Consider the following 27,390-nt stretch of genomic DNA (forward strand, 5'->3'; position numbering starts at 1 on the left):
TGCTCTGAGTTCATTCAGCTTTCTTTTCATGGGGTGGGTAGGGCTGTGTGTGTTTGTATATGTGTTTGTGTGTTGTTTTCATTTTTTTGTTGACCTAAGTTGACATTGTTATGGTTCCCACATCTTTTGAATGCAGATTGGTTCTGTGTTAGTTCAATATATCAGTTATGGTTATTTGTATTAGTTAAAATATCACTTCTGGTTATTTCAGTTTTAAGCTAGGAATGGATAGCTGTGTCCCAAGTCACAGAAGGCTTTCATCAATATATTCATCAGCATATAGGTGTTCTTATGTCTTAATAGCTGTAACGCAAATGGTTCTCCCCACCCTCAGCTGATTAACATCACTGAAATTACAGTGGACATATGGGTGTTAAGGAAGTTTTTATGAATATTGTTTGTCTGGGACATTGGAATATTTATGAGCATTTCACGTCACAACAGCTTAGCCATTGGTAAGGTAGAGTTGGCAGGCAACAAAAAAAAGGCATTTTAAACTAAGTATAGATCTAATGCAGCTAAAGTCGAGTATCTACTTTTTTTAAAAAAAAATTGTGGGTTAACATTTATTAAGGCCAACCAAAACAACACAACATACAAGCTTTTGAGTTCTCCAGAACTCTTCATTAGGCTGCATGTTAAAAAGCTAAAGGGAAATAGTGTGTGGAATGTGTGTGGTATTTTAGGCCATGATTTTAAGGCCTCTGTCTACAACTTGGATAGAGTTTAATCAACTAACCTTGGGCAGGTTGCTTGGAGACTAAATATGCTAAATAAATAATCAACTGCCGATGTTTGTTAATCAGCTGGCAGCCATCATTTGCTGCTGCTTCCCAGAAGGCCATGGGTGCATCCTGATACTTGCCACACCCTGAGCCTATTGGCATCAGTAAGAGCTTTCCGTCCAGAATGCACAAAAATGTGGGAAATGTAGCATGATTTACAGCAACAGGAAACTGACAGAAGTACTTCTTCAGGAGATGATATGGACTAAAACCATTTATTTCAAATGGGCTTAGTTCAAATACACTATGAAACTGCTCACTGTGAATTGTGCCTCTTACATTTATGCACAAGTTTCTCCTGTTTGCACGCTATCTGCCAGAGAGCAGGCAATGGTATCAAAGCTTATTTTGGGCAGAAATGCCATTTTGACTATATGGTCTTGCTGCAAATTGAGCCAAAAATTTAATTGCAGTGGTATCAGAAAAGAAGAATGCAGAGAGATGGAGTATCTAATTTTGATTTGCTCTAGGAAAGCAAAACTCTCACTGAAAATTTGAAAATTCAATATTCATTAGATTAGGAATTTTGAGAAAGAATTTTGGAATTTTTTTTCTGGCAGAGGGAATCTGTTAGAATTTAGATTTGTGAAAGGGGTTTTGGATTTTTAGAGGCCTCCTCCTTCTTGCATATTTTAAAATATGATTCCAAAGAAATGAAATGTTTGGGAAAGAGAATGGAAGATTTCACTTCTTGTAGAGGATACAGAAAGGAAAAAAGCCCTTTCTCATAATAGTGTAATTTCTCAAGCTTACTAACATTTATCTCGTCATAATGCATTCTGCTGGGGTCCGGGAAGCGGCGTCACTTCTGGGAAGTGATGTCACTTCTGGGAGTGACGTCACTTCCAGAAGTGACATCACCACACATTTCTGGGAGTGCACACTTTGCATGTGCACATGTAATAATAGAGAGTTCTACCAACTCTCTTCCCAGAAAAAAAGCCCTGGGTATAACAGCTTCCATAAAAAGTGCTCACTTTGCACATAGACCACACATGTCTATGTTTTTGGCACATGTCCATGTTTTGAACTGAAGAATAAAAGTCTTTGAATTCTTAAAATATCAGTACTCTTCAAAATTTTAGATCTCTGCTAATTTTACCTCAGAGTTCATTTTCTGCATTTTAATATAATGTTCTTCCAATACCAAAAGAAGCCGCTTCTGGTTAGTAACGAGTTTATAGATTCTGTTTTCCACAGGTGTGTTTGAATCTAGGAAATCCACAAATATAGGCGAATCCTCCATCAATTTCTCCTTTGACCAAAATATCTGTAGACATTACACCACAAAAAACTTATTTATTAGTAATAGGAAGCAGTCATGGTTTCTCTGACATTTCCTATAAATTTATGAATGATTCTATATTTGATAATTCTATCATTTAGAAAACTTGCCCTTATATATGTGGAAGACTTTATAATCCCCAATATTTCATATATGAAAATGGGATCACGAGGGTGTAACTGTTTAGATAATTGTGGAGTCAACCTAATCTGTACACAAATATGCTATTGGAAGAAAGTGATTATTAAGAGTTCATGCAAACACAGCACTCCAAATGACTGAAGCAATTACCTATGCCACAGTTACAAGGCAAATCACACACATTGGTTATACATATATATACACTATATATACATCAGTTAGAAAAAACTGGGCTGCACTTTTCTGTAACTCTTATACATCAAGTGTCTTCTATGCAGGCGCACATTGGTAACTGCACATGCGCAGGCCTGTTGCTCAGAGAAAGTCTTCCTAAGCTCTTTAAAGCTTCAATAGGGGCTGCATCTCCCCGAACATATGAGAGTACCATTGTCCTGCCAAAATGGTCACGTGCTCAGAGGGGGGAGCAACCCCTTCCCTCAGTTCTCTTGAAATACCACAAGCTCAAAACTGGTTATTTCATACCAGAAAGTTCACAGTGGGGCAAGAGGGAGGGCATGTGTGCCTGCATGGAATACACTTAATGAACAGAAGTTACAGGTAAGTGCAACTCCATTTTCATCTTCATTCTTCTGTGTAGTTTCACACTGGGAGATTACCAAGCTATACACAAAGAAGGCGAGGTGAATCTCTTCAGAAAAATATAACTCTTTTATTAACAACAACAACAACACAATAAGGCACAAAGTGCAACAATGGAAAAAAGATAGAGGGGTTAAGTTACAACCTAAAATGTAAAGTATATTCCAAGAAAGTATTTATTATGAATGTGTACAAAATATAGATTAAAAAGGTTAAAAACATAAGGCCTGAATGGCAGGCTACCTGCATATGCTAAAAATTGCTAAAACATTCTCCATACACGGATGATGATACAGTCCAATGACCAACACAAAGACAGACCATATACATTTCGGCCCTAAAGCCTTCCTCAATTCAATGGAGAAAGACTGTGGATGATGTTTGTACTGTTGTTGAATGTGCCTTTGGATGAAAAAGACAGGGCACTGCAGCCTGTTGGTACACCAGCAGGATAGCTGAAACAATCCACCTGGACAAGTTCTGAGATGTGGCCTGTTTACCCTTATTTGGACCACCATACAGGAAGAGATGAGGAGCTATATGAAACAAGTGTGTTCTGTGCAAATAAAAGGATAATGTTTGTTTGTTTTTTACATCTAATGGTGTAGTGCTTTCTCAGCTTTAGGCTTTGGAAAGAACACATGCAATGTGATGTCTGGAGATAGGTGAAAGTAAGAATGTATCTTGGACAAAAATTCCAAACTAGGTCAGAGAACGACCTTTTCCTCGTGGAACTTAATGTAGGAAGAAGTGCTAAGAGCTGAGAAACCCTAAGTGCTGATAATTCACTGACACATCTAGCAGAAGTAACAGGTACCAGGAAGCTCACCTTAAGAGAGAACCTGATGGCATCCATCTGCAGAAATGTGACCAGCACTTTTTTGTCTTTTGGGACTGCATCTGTTATGGATCAGGAAAGTTCTTTTCTTCCCTCCCTCTGATCTCAGTTTTTCCTGTAGAACCACCACCTCAACTAAAACAGGCTTTCTTTTCACCAGCCATAAGGAAAAGCTGGTTAGCCTCTGAGTGTATCCAGAATTCTAGTATGTGACCAAGCCGAGGCGTGCAGATCTGGCACAACTTTCCTTAACTGAAAAGGGTCTTTATTGAACTACAACAGACTACAGAATATAAGGAGCACACAGGTTAGGGCAAATAGATCTTGCTCAAGGTTTGCAGCTACAAAAAGAAAGAAAGAACAGAAGTTGTTGCTGTCAGAATACCTTCTTCATCTCCTACTTGAGATGGGTGCCTGGTACCTGGAGGAGGAAGCAAGCCCAGCCAGTGGAACACTCTGTCCTAGGAGTCCAAGAAGATCTCACCATAGCAGCACAGCTGAACAGCTGCAGGGGTTTTTTGTACCCTCTTTTTCCCAAGGGGAGGGGGGGAAGGAAGTTCCCTCCCCTAAGGCCAGCCTCTTTCCTAGCTGGCCATGCATAGTTGGTTATTCTGGCATGTATGTTTCATCTCACATGTTTCATCTCACATGTTTTATGATGGTTCTACCAACACACAATTATTTATCCCTAGTTGTCAGTTTCTCTAAACATCCAAAAGAGAGGTGTCAAGTGAAGCAAATGACATTTCAATTGCCTTGCTCTTCCTGTCTCTCCAGGATAACTCAGAGCTTGATTATGAAAAGGTGAATCAGAGGTCAGTTTGATATTAGAAGGCCCAAGGCCCGATCACAACAGCATCTGTGTAGGAAGATAACTTTTCCCAAAGATAAAGTTGGAAAGCCCCCATGATTGTCTTGTAATTTGCAATGCTGAGATTCAGCACTGAGACTGAATACTGTCTTCTGTCCAGAAAGTCTAACTCTCTACCCTCTTTGTCACTAGTTGCAGAGTGAGATACAGAGCAGTGTTTAGTTTGTACTTTGTCACCAGAGATGAAGGTGGTAGATGAGTCACCAAGGCTGGCTAAGTATCCTGCTTGATCTTATCCAGCAGCTCAATCTTCCTTGATGTGGAAGACAAAACCATGGCCTTCTCCCAAATGTCAGTAATTATATCTCCTAAACTCTTCAATATAGGCAAGGCAACAACAGGAAGAAAGTCCAAATATAGAAGTTTGAGTATTTTGTCTTTAGTCTTTGGATCCATAGAAGAGACATCCAGCTCAAAAGCCTGAACCATTCTAGACATCTACTCTGCAAATATTCAAAGATCTTCACTAGGAGAGCTGGATATTATTTATATTTATATTTATATTTATATTTATATTTATATTTATATTTATATTTATATTTATATTTATATTTATATTTATATCCTGCCCTCCCCGCAAGCGGGCTTAGGGTGGGTTACAACAGAAGATAAAATATACAAGATAAAATCACAATAAATTAACACAGCTTTCTAATAAAACACCTGCTCACTGTATAAAACCATATAACATCTGATGGAGGTGGAGGTGAGGCTTAACCATGCCTGGTCGCTCATATATAGGGGATAGATGGTCAATACCCCCTCCAGACATAGAGGAGACTGGGAGAGATGCTCATTTGGTGGAAACCTTAATGGCCTCAACCATACACCTGGCAGAACATCTCCGTCTTACAGGCCCACTTGAAGGAGACAAGATCTTGGCAGGCCCGGGTGTCGTCAGACAGAGAGTTCCATCAGGTTGGGGCCAGGATCAAAAAGGCCCTGGCCCTGGTTGAGGCCAATCGAGCCTCCCCAGGGATCACCAGTAGGTGCTTAGCAGCTGATCTCAGCACCCTCTGGGGAGTATATGGGAAGAGACGGTCCCTCAGGTATGCTGGTCCCAGTCCGTTTAGGGCTTTATAGGTTAATATCAAAACCTTGAACCTGATCTGGAACTCTACGGGAAGCCAGTGTAGCTGCTGCAGAACTGGAGTTACATGTGTGCTGAAAGGCACACCCATCAAAACATGGGCAGCAGTGTTCTGGACCCGCTGTAATTTCCGGGTCAGACTCAAGGGAAGCCCTGCATAGAGTGAGTTACAGTAATCCAATCTGGAGATGACCATTGCATGGATCACTGTTTCCAGGTCATGGGTCGAGAGATAGGGAGCAAGCTGCCTGGCCTGTCGAAGATGGAAAAAAGCAGACTGGGCAACTGCTGCGACCTGGTCCTCCATTGATAAAGAGGAATCCAGCATCACGCCAAGACTTCTGACCGATGAAACGGGCACAAGTGGTGCGCCATTGAAGGCTGGAAGCTGGATCCCCCCCTCCAACATCCCATGACCTAAGTACAGGATCTCTGTCTTAATGGGATTTAATTTCAGTCTGCTCTGCTTCACCCAACCAGGCACAGCATCCAAAGCTTTAATCAGGGCTTCTGGAGCTAAGCCAGGCCGGCCATCCAACAACAGATACAACTGGGTGTCATCAGTGTACTGGTGACAACCCTGTCCGAAACTCAGTGCCAGCTGGGCGAGGGGGCACATATACAGATTGAACAACAATGGGAAGAGAATTGCCCCCTGGGGGATGCCACATACCAGTGATTGACATGCAGACACCCTCTCCCCTAGTGCCACCCTCTGTCCCTGACCATGGAGAAAAGAGACGAGCCACTTTAAGGCAGTCCCTCGTATCCCCACATCGGCAAGGCGGTAGGTCAACAATTCATAGTCAACCGTGTTGAACGCTGCCAAAAGATCCAATAACACCAGCAGTGCTGACCCGCCTCGATCCAGATATCTACGGAGATCGTCTGCGAGGGCGACAAACACTGTCTCAGTCCCATGGCCCGGGTGGAAGCCAGACTGGAATGGGTCCAGGACCGATGCATCTTCCAAGAAAGCCTGCAGCTGCTCCACTACCGCCCATTCAATCACCTTACCCAAAAACGGGAGGTTCAAGACTGGGTGGTAACTGTACGGGTCAGTGGGGTTCAAAGTTGGTTTATTCAGGAGAGGCTTCACCATGGCTTCCTTTAACGCCCCAGGAAAAACCCCAGAGCTTGGGGTTTTTCTTGGTCCACCAAGAGCTTGGGGTTTTTCATGGTCCACCAACAGCATCATCAGATGATGGATCCAATACTGTCTCAGATCCAAACACAGATTGCTCAGGAGCATGTTCTTCTTCATTGGAATTGATATATGACTGGTATTCAAGATGTGTGTGTTGAGGTGGCATCCACTGATGTCCAATCAAGGTGGAAGGGATCAGAAGAGGATAAATGTTTATCTGGATCCTCTGGCCACTGGCAGTGGCAAGCTGCAGGAAGATAATAGGAGCAATGATGCTAATGAACTGAATATTGATGAGTCCTCAGATTTGAAAATGGATAAGAAAGTGGAGGAGCTTTAGGTTCTGAAGATGGATGGGCAGATAGAACTAACTGAGACTTTGGAGGTGGCTGATGGTAAATCAATGTAGTGTTGGACCCGACCTGATGACTTGACTCTGGCCTTGGAATTGGTGAGTGACTTGAAGATATTTCAGGCTTGAGCTCTCCATATGACATGAAGTGATCAGGTGAGTTCAAGAGCAGAGAAGGGGTTCTAGGTGGATCCAGCAATGTGTACTCACCCTCAGACTCCATTGGACTCTGAGGGGAAGTGGCTTTCAGATGCTCCTTGGCCAAGTGTTTTGACTTCGTAGCCTTCTTTGCAGGTGGTTCTGACATGGTCTTTGGATCCAGTGGTGGTCTCACAGAACAGGATTTTTTACTCATCCGACCTTGACCTCAACAAGACCACAGATTCAGCTCTCAAAGAGCGCTCTTTTGTTGCAGGTAACTTAGCTGCTGGAGGTTCAGAGCTGGTAAGCACTTTTTCCCAGAGTGCAGCCTTCAAACAGAGAGCCCTCTCTTTCTTTCTGGCCTTCAGAGTGGACTATTGACAAAATTTGCAGGCTGAAACATTGTGACTTTCACCAAGATATGAGATATAATTCATGGTGATCCATGTGAGCCATTTTGGTACCACACTTTTAAAAATAATGACTTCTGTGAACCAAGCTACAAGTGATGCCTTACACAGGTTGGACACTTGTCAGCTTCCCTCAAGTTTTGATGGGAAATGTAGGCGTCCTGGTTTTACAGCTTGGCTCTCCATTACAGCTGCAAGACCAGGATGCCTACATTTCCCATCAAAACTTGAGGGAAGCTGACAAGTGTCCAACCTGTGTCAGGCGTCACTTGTAGCTTGGCTCTGAGACATTATGAATGACCATAGAGGTATCTTGCAATTGAAAGATGGCAGACCTATATGCAGAGATATTTTCATCAGAGAAGAAGAGTTACAGCTAAGCAGCAGCTAAGAGAGAACTGAGGGACAGGGTCACTTCTCCCTCAGAGAATGCAACTACTTAGGCAGGAAAACAGCATTCTAAAATTGCAGAGAGAATGGCAATGCCAGTGATGCTTGGGCTGTTCAGAAGCACTACTTGTACTGAAGAGGTGGACAAAGAGATACCATTTCATTTCATTTCCCAAGGAAATAAAAGTGTTTTCTCCTTATGTGGCCACAAGGAGAGGTATCCAAGCCTAGAAACATAAGGAAGTCTATGTCCTTTGCACGTGGCAAATAGTGCCATTTGGGTTAGGGAAAACAGCTTGCGGAGAAGGAAACCCCTTCTCCTGCCTAGCATAGTGATCCCAGTCTGAATAGGACCTCACATGCTTAGAAACTGAGTTCCCAGTAGTGTGACATGTGACAGGTGGTCTGAAATTCAGGTTGGGGAGCAAAGACCCAATCTGTGGAAAATAGCAGCATCTACTTCGGCCTTAAGAACTGGGCTCAAAAAACTGGGGAATTTAAAAACAAAGTAACTGTAAACATTTCAGATAGTGTCCAGTGAAACAAAATTTGTATTTCTTGAGATCCTTGAATACGGGTACAAACAGATGATGGGGGAAGGGGTTATGTAAAAAGATCTAGCAATCAAAGAGATAGTTAAAATTTATTTGACAGGAAGATAATTTTTTTTCAACATACACTATCCAGAAAGAGAGAGGTGCTTTCTTAATTCACTTACAATTTACAGTTATGTACAGGAATAAAAATATTTTGTATATAACTTTGGGAGAGGATTGTCTTTTATTCCATGTCTTCCTTTAGGGTAAATATATGGGTGACAGTTTGCTTCCACACAGAATTTTTGATCTGGTTAGGTTTTTAAACTGGAACCAGGTTTTTTGGAGCAGTCACACATGGTTGCCTCCTAGTTGTCCCCTTTCTGAGGTTTCCTCTGCTTTATTGCAATCTTTTGCAGATGTGGCTTGAGACTATCTTTTTAAAAAGATCACATTCAAAATGTGTTTGTATGCTGTGTAGATAGGAAGATGTGCATTTTGAAAATTTCACACACTTCAGTGCTGTTTTCCTTGCCTCAGCCTCCTATGGTTGCATGTATTTTTAAAAACCATATTGCTGCCTTAATTTAGCATGATAACCATCTAGGCTCTGAGAAGGAGCAGGAAAGGGAGCTACTAGAGTGGTGAGTCTTTTTATGTTGCCTTCCTTAACTTCTGGGGGAATTTGCTGAGGTTACTGTGTGGGAGGACAGTGTTTGGGGCCTGTGTGAGTGTGTAGAGAGAGACTGCTGTAAAGTAGTGCCAGTAGTGTTTCTGTTAGTCTTTTTTGCCTGAGTTGGAGCTGATTGCAGAGGGGGATTGTTACTAATTGGAGAGTGTCTGTTTCGTTTGGGGCTAACTGCTGCCCCCACCCTCTACTGAGTGAGCCTTGACTGAATTAGGCCCCTCCTCACCAGATGCACACCACAGCCATCTGGGATCTGAGAAGGAGAAGGAAAGGGACCTGCAACTAGAAGAGTACTCTTGGAATATACTTGGAAGGTGATGATATCGACAGAAGGCCCCTTTCCAGTCACTTGCATGGAGTATGCCATGTTTGTTTTCCTCCCAGAAGAGAAGATGGACTTCACTTGTCAGACGTGTAAGCTAGGGAAGAGAAGATGGACTTCACTTGTCAGATGTGTAAGCTGGTCAGGTTTTTGGAGGAGAAGATTCAGAGCCTAGAGGAGAGGATCACCACCCTTCAGGAAATCAAGGAAGAGGTGGATTTTATTGAGAAGAGCCTGGGGGCTCTGCAGAAGCATGAAGAAATAAGTCCAAGAAAAGAAGGAAGAGTCGATCTCCCTTCTGAGCCTCCTCTCAGTTCTGCAGTACAAACCAGAAGACGTGGACTGAGGCGACGCTCTGGTCCACTGGAGCTCAAGAATCGTTTTGAGGTGCTTGAGATGGTGATGGAGATGAGAGTGGAAGGAGAACCACAAAAACCTGGAGGAGGGAGTGAAGAGGGCATGGGGCCACATGGAAGTGGAAGAAAACGGAAAGTGGTGGTCATCGGGGACTCTGCTCAGGGGTATGGAACATCATGTGTCCAGGCCAGATCCCCTACTCCAAGAGATGTGTTGCTTGCCGGGAGCCAGAATTCAGGATATTACAGACTGACTGCCGAAACTGATCAGACAGACTGATCAGTACCCGTTTGGGCTGGTTCACGTGGGAACTAATGATATGGCCACCAATATCCTCACAAGAATTAAAGAGGATTATGAAGCTCTTGGAAGGCAGTTGAAGACAGTGTGGACACAGGTGGTATTCTCGTCTATCCTTCCTATCAAAGGAAGAGGAATGCAAAGGGAGCAGACTATACTCAAGGTGAATCGTTGGCTGAGGTGGTGGTGCTGGCAGGAGCACTTTGGGTTCTGGGACCACGGGATAAGTTTCCTTAGAGAAGACCTTCTAGCACATGATAGGCTTCACCTCTCAAGGTCAGGGAAGAAAATGTTTGGAAAGAACCTGGAGAGCTTCATCAGGAGAGCTTTAAACTGATGCTGCAAGGGGAAGGGGATGATCAACAAGGGAATTTCAATGAAGAATTGATAACAGTTGGGTCCCACCTGAGTAGGAAAGGTCAAACAAAGGTACAAGGCTACAAGTGTCTATATACCAATGCCCAAAGAATGGGCAATAAGAAAGAAGAGCTTGAGCTTCTATTGCAAACAAAGGGCTACGATATAGTAGGAATTACTGAGACTTGGTGGGATGATTCCCATGACTGGAATGTGCTAGTGGATGGGTACGAGTTGTTCAAGAAAAACCGGAAGGGTAGAAGAGGAGGTGGAGTGGCGTTGTATGTGAGGAGAGGGCTTGATTGTCAAGAAGTTATGGAGAATGGGGCGGACAGCCCAGTGGAAAGGATATGGGTAGAAATAAGGGGAGGAAGGACAAAGGGTATTATTGTTGGAGTCTGCTACAGACCACCTGACCAGTGAGAAGAAACGGATGCTGCCCTCCCTGAACAGAGTGGTAGAGTATCCAGACATCAGAACCTTATAATTATGGGTAACTTCAACTTCCCCGATGTGTGCTAGGAGACAAGCTCAGCAAAGCGACAAGCATCACGCAACTTCCTGACCTGCCTGGCTGATAACTTCCTTTTTCAAATGGTGGAGGAAGCTACAAGGGGGCTCAGCCATACTAGACTTAATATTAACCAACAGGGAAGAATTGGTAGATGGGGTGAAGGTGGTGGGGATCCTAGGGGGAAGTGATCACATCCTCCTTGAATTCCAGTTGCTGTGGGAGGCCAAGGAAGTTTGTAGCCAGACTCATAGGTTAGATTTTCGTAGAGCCGACTTCAATGAACTCAGAGGCTTGATGAAAGTCATTCCATGGGGGAGTGTGCTGGAAGGGAAAAGAGTGAGTGAAGGGTGGGCTCTTCTCAAACATGAGCTTTTGCAAGCTCAAGCCCTCACTATCCCAGCAAGACAGAAACATGGTAAAGGCTCCAAGTAACTGATGTGGATGAACAGAGAGCTCCAGAATAAGCTAAGGGAGAAAAAGGAAATGTTCAGGAAATGGAGAGAAGGACAGACCTCTAAAGAGGAATATATGAGGGTTACTAGGTACTGCAGATCTGCCATCAGAGAAGTCAAAGCTCAGTATGAACTGGGTCTGGCCAGGAGGGCTCGATACAATAAGAAAAACTTCTACAGGTGTGTGAGAAGCAAACATAATAAAAGAGGCCATTGGACAGCTGTTGGGAGTGGAAGGAGAAACTCTGATGGAGGACAGAGAAAAAGCAGACAGGCTTAATGACTTTTTTGCCTCTGTTTTCTTCCTGAAGAACTTCAGCCCATTGAGACATGGGAAGGAGAGACTCTGCCATGTAGAGAACTATGATAACAAAATCCAGGCAAAACAGCAATCCAATAAGAGTGGGGAGCAGACTGCTTCCACCCTGTGATGACCTTGCAAAGCAAGCTGAACAGCCTACATAAAGGAACCTCTAATGAAATACAGTTATTTTTGCTGTTCCTCATGTCTCCCCAGCCTCATAGTGTCAAATATGCATAAGAAATTTCACTCAGCAACTATACTCTGTCATCTTCATTTTAGAACATTTTGCTGAAGTATGTCAAACCTAATTATTACTGAATATTCTGGAAGATAAAAATATTTGCTCATAGTTTGTTGTGTGTTTCCATTGTTTGTATTTATTTAGTTAGTTAGTTTAAAAAAATTATATGCCCAGCATTCTATGGTGACTAATCTGTAGGACACAAGGCAGGCATCTTTGTGGATGTTCAATTCAGTCTTATTTATAATTCACCAAACAATGCTGTATTTAGACTAATTTAAATATTTCTGAATCCAAAATTTACAATTGTGGATATTCAGAATGATTCTGAGCATTCAGAATGATTCTGAGCATTCAGAATCCTACTAGTTCCAACAGAAATCAGGATGGATTGTCTGGGAAAGGAAAGTGAAACACATTCCCCATATACCCTGACATCAAATGTGATAAGGGCAGGGAGTTGAGCATCATCTGGTGATGCCATGATTTTGTCAAGGGAGGAGGGACTAGGCTGAGAGGAGGGACTAGGCTTGTAAGTGATGTTTATCTGTACTTACGTAATCTCAAATATGGCACATACAACAAAATACACATTCATTTTAGCCTTTCCAACTGAAAGGTGAGCATAGCTGTTTTATTATGCTTTTGATTATGCAGGGCATCTAAATACATTCTATGCAGCTCCATAAGTTCTCCATTCTTCAGATTTGAGATTTAGAGAGCAATTCTAAACAGAGTTACTCCAATAGGCTTATACTCGGTTTAGGATTGCACTGTTAAGAACCTAGCAATTAGCCTCTGGGAACTCTCTGCCTCCAGTTCCCAGCATTTCTCTATGCAAAGCAGTATTGTGATGAATGGAGAGCAGAACTTCCCTTCAAGCACACATACTTCTGATTTGTGGTGAGGGAGAGGGGGCAAGGAGACGCTGGGGATGGAATTAAGCCCTTCTCCAACTGCATGATGTTAATACCTATGCCCAAGATGTGAACACCTATGAAAAATAACTTGGCTAAGTATTTCAACAAAACAAGAACGGAGATCTATGCATGCAGCGAATCGGGTAGACGCTCACCCGCGTCGCTCATGGAACTTGTAAATTAAAAGCCTAAACAAGATGAACACAAAGTAAACTGATAACGAAAGACACCCTCCCAGAAGTTAATTAGACTGTAGGAGCTGCTTTTAACCCTGGGACTGGGGTGAGTAATATCTTTGCAATGTGCGAAAGCTCCTGTTGATTTACGAATGCCTAATAAGATGGCGAAGTCGATGAAAGAGCTGGGGGAGATGATCCAGTGCTCAGAAGCTAATGTAAGGGCTGACATGCAGGATTTAAAGGCAGAGATTAGACGATTGATGACGGCTGTGGAAAAGGTCAAGAAAACAGCAGAGCAAGCTAAAGAATTAGCTGAGGCGAATGAAGATAAGATTGAGATTTTGATAAAAAGGATCGCCCAGATAAATGATAGACAACGCAGAAGAAATTTAAAATTTGCTGGAATTGCAGAATATATTCAGAATAAGGACCTGGAAGAAGTCATGTTGAATTGGCTCAAGGAGCAAGGAATACGGATTAAGCCAGACGAAATAGAGAGAGCACACCGGTTAGTTACACCAAGGAGAGGGGCTGGAGCCCCCAGAGATGTTATAGTGGCATTTGCAAGAGAGAAGATAAGAGATCAGATTTATAAATCTTTGCGGAAGAAGACAGACCTTCAGTTTAAAGAACGAAAGGTTATAGTGTGACAGGATTTCTCCCAGGAGACGTTACAAGCCAGAAGAAGTATGCAGCAATTTGCGCAAGCTTTGTTTAATGACAAAATTCTCTTCTCCTGGGCATACCCAGAAACTCTGTTGGTGTTCAGAGACGGTAGGAAACATTCAGCTCGGGACCCAGAAGAAGCAAGGAAAATGTTGGCAGACTTGGGCGTTGGAGCGCAAGAACAGAATGAGCAAGAGCTCTCAAGTGTGGAAGAGGATGTACAAAATGAGCAGGGAGAATCTTCAGTGCAAGAGAAGGAGAAAAAGAAAGAAAGGAACTGGGGGGGTAGTAATAAGTAAGAAGCAAAAGCATACACGGTGATATATAAAACAGGCTTTTTGGTTAAGATAAGGTGTGGTATTTTCAAGGGTTCCAAGAGGGAAGGGGGAGGAACGTGGGTCTCCAAGGTTACCATGAGACAGAGATCACTGAGATCTCTACCCGAGTCTCAGGTGGGAGCGGGGAGGGGGGAAGTAAGTGTTACAAGTCAGTTGAAAACATATGTGCACAGAGGAATTAAAGGGATGAACTTAGAATGGGATGATGGATAGTACTTTAAAAGTTTTGTCTCTCAATGTGAACGGGTTGACTTCAGACACTAAGCGTTATAGGGTTTTGGAGCTGGCAAGGAAAATGAAAGCTGATTTATTATGTCTTCAGGAGACGCATAGAGCTAAAGTAAATAATAAACCTTTGCTGGCCTCCCAACACTGGGGATTAAAAATAGAGTCTAAAGCAATGAATAAGGCCAGAGGCGTGGCTATATTATGAATAAAAATCTTTTTTTTTTTTATATAATTTTTTATTTTCAATATCTAACATACAACTACTACATACATACATACCCTACAAAACAGTAACTACAAAAGACTACAATAACACAAGGGATAGGAAAGAGGAAAGACAAAAGGAAGAGGGAGGGAGGGGTGGAAAAAAGGGGAAGGTACCCTACAAACACTAAACACTAAACACTACATTTCTGTTTTCCCTTCATACTGCCATTATTCAAAAGTTAAAGCTTTATATTATATTGATGGAGTGGTTGACCTTACTAAATGCAAATTACAATTTAATTTCAAGTTAAATTTTTCTTCCCCTCCTGGGTCCCGGACGGAGTTCTCTCTGCGCAACTGCAGCCGCATTGCTCGTTTCCTCCCCCTCCCCCTCAGACTTCTCCTTTTCGTCTTGCTTGGTGCACTGGAATTCTGGGTTCCTGTCCTCAAAATCCCTTAGTTGATCTTCTGATAATATCTTAAAGGCTTGATCTTTATGGGTGAACCAGATTCCTTCCGGAAATAACCATTTGTACTTTATTCCACGTTCTCTCAGAAGAGCTGCGAACTTTTTATACTTAAAACGTCTTTTCCGGACTAGAAATGGGACGTCTTTCAATATCTTAATTTTGTTGCCCAAGAAGTCCAAATCCGCATTGTATGAATTGTATAGGATAGTGTCCCGGATCCTCTTAGATGAAAAATCGATGATGATCTCGCGCGGCAACTGACGCTTCATTGCATACTTTGAAGTAGCCCGACGGGCTTCCAAAATGGCGCTTTTAACTTCTTCTTTAGTTGCCCTCGCGGGTGTCGCCAATAGTTCCGAGACAAGACCCCGTAAGTCCTCGTTTTCCTCCTCTTTCACATTCTGGAGGCGCAAAATTGTCTGTGTTCGTTCCACTTGTAGCCCGATCAACTGATTCTCCACCAGTTTAAGCTCTTTATTCGTAGCCTTCACGAGTGACGCACTTTCCCGAGCAGACTTCTCTGCCCCCCCCGCTGCTTCCTTGATGGTTTTCACTTCGCTCTCAATTAAGCCCACCCTTTGATCTGTTTCATTCAGCTTGTCAACAAAGGGTTTTATAGCTTCACCAACCGCCCTCCGTACAATTTCCTCCAACGATTCTCCCTTTAAGGCAGCCGAAACTGACTTGCCAAGGGCAGGACTTTGTTTCTTTGTTGCCATTTTGGGGGGGGGGCGCCAACCAAATTTTGAGACTCAGCAAAGGGGAAGAGTGAGCCTTCTTGGCTTCAGATCTCACCTCTCCTTCACGTACGCTTGTAATAACAGAAGGAATTCGCTTACTTGTAGGCTCTCGCCTAATTCTGCTCTTTGCCGTTTCTCATGGCCCGGCAGCACTCGAGGCGCCGCGCACGTCCGCCGGCCTCCGTAGGGACAAACGGGCAATTAACCCCCCGCATTGATTCCAGGGGGCTCTTCCCGCAGCGTCCCGGACCCAGCCTCCCTCACTGGGAGTTTTGGGGGCTAATCTTCGCAGATCAGCCGCCCGGACAGGGTGCTCGGCCGCTTCCTCTCGAGCCAGCGAAGAGGAGCGTCCGACATGGCGGAGAAAACGAAACCGAAACCATGAATAAAAATCTTAATTTGGAGGTTTTGAAGCAGAAGAAAGATAATGATGGTAGATATGTGTTTCTAAAAATTAAAACGATGCAGAAGATCTTTACAGTGGCTAGCATTTATGGGCCGAATAAAGGGCAAAAAAATTTATAAGGAAGACTTTGGATAAATTACAGGCCTTTGCAGAGGGGGAAAATATAATTGTTACTGGAGATTTTAATTGGAGTCTAAAGACAGATCATTCTCTCAAGTTGAATAAATGGGGATTAAAAGATCCTTTTGAGATGGGGAACACTGGTACTAAACCCACTTTCTTTTCTAATAGACATAAGACTTATACATATATAGATTATTTGCTAATTACAAACAGGAAGGAAGTTCAGATTAAGAGAGCCCAGACTGTAGGAATATGGATTTCAGATCATGCCCCATTGTTTGTGGAGCTAGGATGTGAAGGGGGAGAGCAAAGTAGGAGATGGAGATATAATAACTTAATAATGGGTAAAGATAGGGATAGGGAATATATCAGAAAACAAAGTAGCTGGTACTTTAAAGAGAACAGTGGTATGGGAGAGATCCTGATAGTGTGGGACGCATTTAAAACGGTTATAAGAGGGCATTGTATAATGACAGAGAAACTTATTAAGAGGGAATGGTATCTGGGAAGGCAGAAGAAAATTAAAGAAATTGAAACAATCCAACAACAGCAGCAAAGCAAATATTTAAGTAGACAGGGGCAGTTAAGAAAATTAAAACAAGAATTGGATGAGTTAGACTGGTTTACGATTTGGAAGAGAGATAATACGATTAAGAATGATTTTCAGAGAACGTCAATAAGATCTACTAAGAGATTAGCAAATTATTTAAAGAAAAGAAGGGATAAACAGAGAGTAAAAGCTATTAGGACTAAAAGGAAAATACCTACAGAAAGCTCTAAAGAAATAAGGAATGAATTTGCGGAATTTTACCAAACATTATATAAAGAGGAAAATAAAAGCATTAGTAGAGTAAGTTTGGAAACCAAGGTTGAGGAAGATGACAGACTAGGGTTAAATGAAGAAATTTCTTTGGAGGAAATTGAAGAGGCGGTAAGAATATTTAAGAGAAAGAAGTCCTCGGGATTAGATGGGTTTACTATGGATTTTTATAAAGAAACAATCGATATTATTGGCCCAGAAATGAAAAAAGTATTTAATAATATTTTAGAAGGGGGAAGGGCTCCAGAGATGTGGAAATTAGCGGAGATGGTAGTGATAGGAAAACTACAGAAGGACCCTACAGAGATGGGTTCATATAGACCAATCAGCTTACTGAATTCAGACTATAAAATATTTACAAAGATTTTGGCAAAATGCTTGGAAAAGGTTCTGCCAAAAATAATCAAAGAAGACCAATATGGATTTATAAGCAGAAGATATATTGGGCACCCTATACGAAATGTGTTAAACGTATTAACAAGTAGGACAAAAGGGAAATTGGCTTTACTGAAATTAGATGTATATAAGGCCTTCGATACTATAAGGCATACGTTTTTATGATTATGACAAAGGCAGGAATAGGAGAAAACTTTGTGAGGGCGGTTCAAGAATTATATAAAGAGGGGAAGGCAGTGGTAAGGGAGAATGATGGAGTCTCTGAACAATTCAATATACAAAGAGGCGTTAAACAAGGTTGCTCACTCTCACCACTACTTTTTGTGATGGGAATGGAGTACCTGGCAGATAGGATAAGAAATTCAGTAAGGATACAAGGATATAAAAAGGGTAAGGAGGAAATTAAAATAAATATGTATGCAGATGACATTTTACTAATATTGGTAAACCCACTGGAGGGAGTAAGAGAACTTTTGATTATCTTGAAGGATTTTAAAGAAGAGTCTGGACTGGGACTGAATATGGACAAGTCTGAAATTTTATTTTGGGATGTAAATGGAGAGGAAAGGAAGGAAATAGTAAAAATGACAAGGATGGACTCTAGGAGAAAAAAAATTAAATACTTGGGAGTGAATATTATTAAAAATGTTGCCAGGATTCCAGATGTGAATTATAAAGAAGTATGGAGGAAGGTTAAGAAAGATATGAGAGCTTGGAAAAATAAGAACTTGTCTATCTTAAGTAAGGTTAGGGCAGTTAAGATGTTTCTGGTGCCACAACTATTGTATTTATTTCAAGTAATTGCGCTTCCGGTAAGAACAAATTGGTTTAAAACCTGGAATAAGGTGCTTAAGAACTGGGTTTTTGGAAGCAAAAGGGCTAGAACTCCAGATATAGTAAATTATGCATCACAGGAGGAGATGGGATGGGGGATACCAAATTTGGAGTTGTATTATGAGGCGTTTCAATTGAAATATTTAATAGAGATTGGGTATAAGGATAGAGTTAAATGGGTTAGGATGGAGAATGAGGTAAATAATAGAATAGGAAGAGAGGGGATGTTTAATAGGGATGTTCAGATGGCTTATAAGAAGGCGATGGGTCCAAGGAAAACGGCGTTAAGTATTTGGAAAAGATGGTATAGGAAATGGATGCTGGGTCTTTCAAAGTGAACTCCATTAAAATATATAAATAAGGATTATACAGACACCGGTGGGTGGAAGAAATTAGAAGAATTTGGATTTAATAGATTAAAAGATATGTTTGTTGAAGGTGGGACTTTAGTGGCAAAAAATAATGTGCTGGAGAAAATAGGAAAACAATACTGGTTGGAGGTGCATGGATTATATGAGTTAATTAAATCTGAAAAAGTGGAGATAGTTGGGGTAAAAACAGAAATGGATGATATACTAAGTAAAAGACAAATAAAAGAGAAAGGGCTAGCAGGGGCGTTATATAAATTAATGATAAGAGAAAAGGAAAGGATGATAAGAATACTACAGAATAAATGGGAGCGAGAAGGCTTATTTCATCAGGAAACAATTCAAGAAATAATGAAAGGTATAAATAAAATTAAAAGGGATAAAGATAAAGAATTGGCTAGGAAATTATATGGAAATGGTATAGAACACCGGCTCAGATATCGTATATAGTTAAAGGAATGAGCCCTAAATGCTGGCACTGTGGTCAAGAAGTAGGCATATATGCTCATATGTGGTGGGAGTGTAATGTTGTCAAGGAATACTGGCAAAAGATTATAAGGGTAATTTCTGATTTATTTCAAGTGAATATAGCGGTTAATAGGGATTTGCTTGTTTCCGGAATATTGGGAAATAAAAGAGTAGATAGAAATAAGCAAGATTTATATAAAATCATGATTTTAGCCGGAATGGCTGTAATAGCATTGGGATGGAAGGATAAGAACAAATGGACAATGGAAAAATGGAACAATTATGTCTTTGAAGGTGTACAAGTGGATATATTTGTATAGATAACTGCTGATGAGACATGGGAGGATAAACGTCAAAAGATTATAAGTAAATGGACGTGTTATAGGCACTGGGTGGAAAGGGGGGAAGCCAACCCAAGATTCAAACCCGAATGAAGAATTTTTGCACATGGTTAAAGATATGAAGACATAATGGGGGGGGAGGGGTAAAAATAGCTGTATACGGTTCAATGTATGACTATGTATATATGTTACAACAATAAAAGAAAAAATATTTAAAAAATAAAATAAAAGCAGAAAGGTATTTCTCAAAGCTTTCCTTTATAAAGAATAAATTTCAGTCTACTATGACTGAAGAGTGCTTATATTCTTTATAAATAGTCTCTAGAAAATGACATTGCAAGGAAGCTCTCATATGACAAACCTGTATGTGAATATGTTGCTATAAAAAACAGGGGGGGAAAGAGTATTTTGTAAAGTGTGCTTCATGTAGTATGTATTCTCATAGATGTTTAAAATAAAAGATTATATTAAAAAAAAACCAAAACAAGAACACCCATATTAAAAGACTCAAAGCAAATTGCAAATAATTCATTTGAAAAGACCTAATAAACAACTTCTAACTTTAAAATATTTAAAATGTCTTACCTTAAAATAGTTATTGATCTCACTAGAAAGAAACTGATAAAAAATATTGCGTTCTCTAGATTCAATGAGACGATCATGGAAAACCCGGGCTGATTCATGCACAAGGAGTAATGCTGCAGATTCTTTTGAGACAATGACAGACCTGTGGGCTTGGAGCAATCCTTGAAGTACCTGTTAACAATTCCATAAAAGCTGTAAATTTTGGATGAAAGACATATCTATATGAGCAAATTGCAGGTGACCTTTTGCAACTAACCTTCAAAATATTCAGTAGGATGGACAGGAAAAGAACTATAGTAACCTAGTACACAGACATTAAATATGCAAATTACCAAGATTTATAGGGAGCTAGCAGAATAAACCATAGCCACACCATGGTTATGAATCAGTATGAATCAGGGTGATTCATACTCAAGCAGTTTGCTCAAGAGGAAGTGCATGAATTTGGTAAACAAATTGTATAAAAATAAATTAGATCTGCAGCCCAATCAACAACCCAGTTGAATAAAAATATTTCAGTGGGAATATTATGTTCCTCATCTCAGAACATGCTTCTCTCTTTGGCCATACTACTCCAACTTGCTTTCCTTAACTGAATTTAGTAGGTTCCCAATTGCCCCAAAATGCTGTTGTCATAGGCTAAGTTATGGTATTCCCATGTTCAATGACTATTAAAAAAACAGCAGAACAGTTTAAAGAACTTCACTTTTGCAATTCTTTACCCCATTTTAACTAATAAATCCCTCTTCTGTCACAGTTTTGCTTCTTGGCCTTCTTGACATGAAGTATACTTTATGAATGACCCCTGAGTCACTTTTGTATGTGTTGTGAACCACTGACCAGGGCTTATTTTCAGGGGGGAAGAGCAGGAACGCAGTTCCGGTAGTTCTCCCAAAAGGTCACATGTCAGATGATCCCACCCACCTGATTTTTGGCCATTTTGGGCCCATTTCGGCCTGGATTGGGGCCGAAATGGCCCAATTCAGGCTCAACATGGCCAGGATCAGACCCGAAACAGCCAGGATTGGTCCCGAAATGGCCAGGATCGGACCTCTGACAGGTGGTGCTCCTGCTCAGCAGCAGCCCAATCCTGACCTTTTTGGGCCCCTTTTCAGCCATTTTCAGCCCCTTTTTGCCATTTTGGGCCCAATTTTGGCCCTGAATGGCCAGGATTGGGTCCAAAACAGCCAGGATAGGTGATGTCAGGGGTGGGGTATATGCAAATCAGTTATGCTAATGACACACTTCTGGTGATGTCAAAGGGTGTGGCATATGCAAATGAGTTGTGCTAATGAGTTATGCTCATGAGTTCCTGCAGCTCTTTTTCTATGAAACGATCCCTGCCACTGACAAAATGTAAAGCATATAAATGATAAATCTACACATTTCCTCAGTTTAACAACAAACCTTAAAAAGATCTTTCAGATTAAATGTGTAATGGCATTTAGTTGGAGTTGGAAGCATTGTACAAAACATTTTGTAGTACAGAGCAATAGAGGAGCATGTTAAGAGGTCGGTGCATTTCTGAACCTCTACCAAAAATCTGTTGTTATAAAAGTATGTTCCAAGACGCACCTACAAGAAAAAAAAGTTACAACTTTTAGTTATTTCCCACATTATTTAAATTCAGAAAAATTGTTTATAAAAGTTAATGCTTGCTTTTAAACTTGTGCTGGCTATTAAGTTTACTTATGAGCCTTTGAAGAAGAACTCTGCCAAAAGCTATTTAGATGTCCCAGTACACAGTTGTCTACTGGCTAACCATATGCTTCTTAACACTGCTGAAGAACTTGAAAAGATTGGCGTGCCAGGACTAGAGATGGGCACGAACAGAAAAAACTGAACATGATGTTCATTGTTAGTTGCTATCCACGAACAGGGACTCATGAACATCCATGAATATGGCCCTGTTCACGAACATGTTCATGGTTGGCTGTTTATGGGGGCCAGCAGGCTCTCCTCCAGCCATCATCCAAGTCAAGATCCCTACAGCATCACCCCCAGAAACCTGACCTGAGCAGGCACCAGGAAAGGTACCAATAATAAATAATAGCTTGGCCCCAGAGCCTGGCAGCAGCCCTGGAACTTGAAGGGGTAGATCCCTACCACACCACTCCCAGAAACCTTACCTGAGCAGGCAGCAGGAAAGGCACCAATAATAAATAATAGCTTGGCCCAGAGCCTGGCAGCAGCCCTTGAACTTGAAGGGGTACATCCCTATCCCACCACACACAAAGAAAATTCAAGCTCCAATGCACTCTCTCCATCAAAATGCCAACAGCTGCTGTCTCTCCACTGTCTGCAAAGACAGACCCCTCCCCCCTGGTCTTTTCTCCCTTGTTGTAACAAATTTGGAGCTCCACACTTGAAAGGAAGACCTGCCTATCAAGCTAAATTGGGCTTAGATTGAGGTTTCCAGGGCAACAGCAGGAGTTCAGACAGAATTCAGACAATCCCTGCCTAAGTTGCCAAGGGAATTGATTGCAGGTGCCAGACTGTCTGGCTTGACTAACAGCAAAGAACAGCAACGAATGAGGCTTGCAACGACCACCTGTTCATTTAGAATGGGGCCTCACGAACAGCAAATCTGCGAACAGCAGATTGGGCTGTTCGTGGCTTTTTTTTGTTCGTATTGCTGTTCATGTCCATCTCTAGTCAGGACTTCCCATTGATGATTTGTCTTCAGTTGATAGGGCACTCATTTCCCAGGCCCACTCACCCCATTCCCTTTGTAAAAACTTGTCTTACATTTGCTACTTCCAGGCATTTGATCAGGAGGATGGTTTTAGTGACAAGCTGCATATCACTGTTAGGTATGCGTTTCTTAGGTAAAGTATTAGTTTTAATTTTTTAAACAGTTTTAGAACTTCACGTCTTATCACATCTATCAAACTCTTATTCAGATACCTGAAAATAGCAGCTTTATGGTGAATAACTTGCCTCTTGTCTTCCACAATTTATTCTATTTTATTTGTCATTTATAGTCTGTCTTTCTCACTGAGACTCAAGGCAGATTACACAGCGTGAGATTAGTACAGTCAGTTTCAAGGACATTTCCATAAACAATACCATAGGGTAAATAAATACAATTTTACAAAGACATAGCATTAGTAAGAAATGCTGAAACAGAACATAAGCAATTCTAGGGCTGACATTAGACCATGTGAAGCACAAGTAGCTCACAGGAGCACATATTTAAGACAACAGGTAGTATGTAAGGCAACATAGTGGTGAAGTCTATGGTCCTCAACTCATTAGTGAAGCATCTGAGAGCCCCTATCAGACTAACATAAAGAATTCACTCAGCTTTCTTGAAATTTCCCATACTTCATTTATCAATCCTTTATCTCCTTTGTCTTTCAGCAGCTTAACTGGCTCCCTGGTCACTCTCCTAAAAACATTCTTATTGTTTGACTTAATGATTTTAGCAATATGTTTCTCACATGAACATAAGAAGCTGCCTTATACTGAATTAGCCATTGGTCTGTGAAAGTCAGTAATGTCTAGTCAGATTGGAAGCAGCTCCCAGGGTCTTAAACAGAGGTATTTCACATCACCTACTTGGTCCTTTCAACTGGAGATGCCAGGCTTGAACCTGGGACGTTCTGCAGACGCTCTGTCACTGAGCCCCTCAAATCCTCGTTTTGCTTGCCTTAAAATCAACTTACATTTGGTTTGCCAGAGTCTGTGAAACTTTTTTTTTGTTCTTTTGTACAAGACTTTTCAGTAAAGAATATTATTCTTTAAATATTATTTGTGCTATTTGAGATAAGGGCTGTTTCCACATGACTTACTGGCCTCCGAAGCATTGCGCAAACACGCAGAAGATAGTGTCTTCTCGTGTGAAATCGTGCCAGGAAGATGTGGTGTCGCACAAAACTCCCGGATGATAGCGTCTTCCTGGCACTATTTTGTGTGAGAAGATGCTATCTTTCGTGTGTTTTGCACCATGCTCCGGAGGCCGGTAAGTCATGGGGAAATGGCCAAGGTTATCAGTCCCCTGCCTCCAACTTTCAACCCCTGCCCTGTTCACCAGGCTGGTGGGGGAGAAAGGAGTGGGGATGCAGGCCAAGAATTAATGGAGTACATGGCAAATGATGCACATGCACTTCAGAGGCCTCAATGATATCACTTCTGGTTGAAAACTGGAAGCTATGGAGTGTCAGCAGGGCCAAATTGGCCCCAAACATTCAAACCTCTGGAGCGCATGTGCATGTGAGGCAACAGAATCAGAGTCTTACACTTGCCTAGAGACCCCACTTACCTGCTTTAAAGGTAGGGGGGCTGCAACCCTAATTTGCAATTTGCTTGACTTTGCTGGTTAAAAATGCTGTTAACTTTTTTGTTTTGATGGTACCTTTACTAATCTGTGGTATACATTCTATATGAACTTCAATAATTATACATTTAAATGACTTTCAAGCACCCTGAGGAGATTTAACGCTCTTCATTTTAACTGCCTTTAACTCATCCTCTCTGTAATAACTCCATAGAGCCCAGTACCAAAACAGTCCAGAATATGGTTGCTGGGTCACCTTACCTTCCCGGTGGGAGGGAGAGGCCCCAGTGCTTACCTGTTTGCTGTTCCCATGACATCATTTCTGGGAAGTGACATCATCATGAAGGCGTGGGGGTGTGCACGCACTTCACAGTAAGCTGATTGGGGCCCCAAAAGGGCTTGATTCTGCCCATTTGGAGCCCAAATCAGCCCTCTATGAAGCACAGGAGCACTCTCAGGGCTGTGCAATGATGTCACTCCCAGAAAGTGACATTGTTGCTTCGTCTTGGGAGTGCACCCAGGAGGCCCATTCCTGTACCTTCCCCCCTGCTAGCCAGGTAACTGGGGAGGGGCAGAGGATGAAAGTGGGGGATCGCCTGCCCCCACCAGGGGAATGGGATCCCTAGTTCAGAACTTTATTGAACATAGGAAAGGTCTAGGGATCCTATTCCCCCGGTAGGGGTGGGGGATCCCCTGCTTTCACCTTCTGCCCCCCCCCCACTTACATGGCCGGGGCGAGGACACAGGAACTGGCCCCCAGGGTGAGCTCCAGGGGCAGCATGCACCAAGGGCACACACACTATCCAGCGAGTCGATTTGGGCCCCAAACAGGCCAAATTGGGCCCGTTCGAGGCCCAAATCAGCCCACTGCAATGCGTGCTCCAGCACCCGCATGATACCGTCACCTGGAAGTGAAGTGATGTCATCGCACGGGGCCACGTATGCAAAGTGTGGGCAAGTGGAGCATGCTGGGGCCACACTAAAGGTATGCGCTAGGTCCCCACCCTTCTGCCAGGATGGTAAGGGGACCTGGCAACCCTAGAAATGCCTGGTCTGCGTTCTGCTAGGCCATAACCAACCACAGCAAACAAACAACTTAGCAAATGAAAAATTAAAACAAAGGCTTAAGGGATCATGTTAAAATAACTACACAATACAGTAAGGGAATATTATCAAATTCACAACTCCACATGATACAATACTCATTTTTTCAAATTTTCCTCATCTGAAATCAATTGTGGCCATATTGAACTTGGTGGGAGCAACTCTTTATTTATATAAATGCTTCTTCTTTGATGGCATGAAGGGCAATGGGATTGTGGAATACCTGGCCCCTGGCTGACCCCCAGCTAGTGCTCTTAGAGCCAAGCTACAAGTGACGCCTTGCACAGGTTGGACACTTGTCAGCTTCCCTCAAGTTTTGATGGGAAATTTAGGCATCTTGGTTTTACAGCTTGGCTCTCCATTACAGCTGCAAGACCAGGATGCCTACATTTCCCATCAAAACTTGAGGGAAGCTGACAAGTGTCCAACCTGTGTCAGGTGTCACTTGTAGCTTGGCTCTTAGAGTGACTTGCTTGCCTGCTGGTTCTCACTTCCCCAGGGGGCTGGGTGAGTGAGTGACCGGAGCATAGGGCCAGGCTGAACCACCAACCTCCTCTCCCCTCTGGCAGCTTGTCTCTGTCTTAGTTACTCAATAAATGTTGGTCTTTTCATAAAAAAAAGAAAAGAAAAAGATATTCACAACACAATTCTCCCTCTGTGTGTATGCGTGCTCCTTTAAAGAAAATAAGATCTGTAACTGCCAAGGCAAGAATCCATTATTTGGCAGTACAGTCTCTATGGAATGGGATGGCAGTTGAAGTAAGAGGTACCTCTTCTCTTATTCATTTCAGATGGCAGTGTATGATTGTATTATTTAGATAATCTTTTTCCTTAGTTATAATAGCCCTAATAGCCTAGACTAGCCTGATCTTGTTGGAGCTCTGAAGCTAAACAGAATTGGTACTTGGATAGGAGACCACCACGGAAGACTGTGGCTGCTATGCAGGGGAAGGAAGTGGCAAACCACCTCTGCTCATATCTTGCCTTGAAAATCCCATAAGGTGGAACTTCATGGGGTTGCCATGAGTCAGTTGTGATTGGATGGCACACTATTTCCTGATTTGGTTTTAATTATGTTATTTTTTTTTAATATGTCAGGTTCGGACTGGTTTTTAATTATTTAATTTTATTCTAAACCATTTTGAACAAGTAAAACAAGTACAGAAATACAGTAAACTCCTGGGCATGGTTGTTACAAGGGTCTTGTACGGCTCCCTAGCTCCCTGTATGGAACCTGTTGTTGATGGTTCCCTGTATGAAACTTGACCTTTTACATTCTCCAAGTTCAGCTCCTTCCATGCAAGGGAACAAGGGATACACATTCAAGTACAGATGCTATCTACCAAAATGCTTTTAGAAGAATACCAACGGAAAGTAACATAATCTAGATAACCCACTCCTACTGAAGTTCACAGAACTGTTGTTCAGTTCTACACAAACTGCTAATTTGTAGGTGGTGGTGATGGTAAAACAACCTCTGAGGCCCTTGTTCTTAATACAGAGAATAATGGATTTACTCAGCTGGCTAGGTCACAAGTTGCTAGACATCAATGAGTTCATCTACACAGCTTCATCCAATTGATTCTCTTTCACAAAGATTTATTCTCTGATGCCACCAGCAGGGTACTAAATGCAGTCTAATGTCTTCCAGACAGACCTTCTGTTCAAAATCAGAATCCCCTCCTCAGGGGAGAAATTTTGAAAATCTTACTAGTTAGATATTCACAGCTTTCCCTGCTTTTCTGTGATATGGGTGGGCCAAAGCATGAGGCTTTTTCTGTGACTGACCACAGAAAA

General features: G+C 41.9%; 1 protein-coding gene across 1 annotated transcript in view; it reads right to left on the reverse strand.

The window, feature by feature from the left end:
* DNAH14 (dynein axonemal heavy chain 14) overlaps positions 1-27,390 on the reverse strand; it is a 447,800-nt gene that overhangs the window by 139,972 nt on the left and 280,438 nt on the right. Inside the window, exons 46-49 of the mRNA XM_054972406.1 lie at positions 21,618-21,785; positions 20,211-20,381; positions 1,888-2,055; positions 1,705-1,707 (exon numbers count right to left, since the gene is read on the reverse strand). Of these exons, the coding sequence (XP_054828381.1) occupies positions 1,705-1,707; positions 1,888-2,055; positions 20,211-20,381; positions 21,618-21,785 (510 nt within the window). The remainder of the gene's footprint in view (positions 1-1,704; positions 1,708-1,887; positions 2,056-20,210; positions 20,382-21,617; positions 21,786-27,390) is intronic.

The sequence above is a fragment of the Eublepharis macularius genome, chromosome 1, assembly GCF_028583425.1.
Source record: "Eublepharis macularius isolate TG4126 chromosome 1, MPM_Emac_v1.0, whole genome shotgun sequence".
Lineage (NCBI taxonomy): Eukaryota > Metazoa > Chordata > Lepidosauria > Squamata > Eublepharidae > Eublepharis > Eublepharis macularius.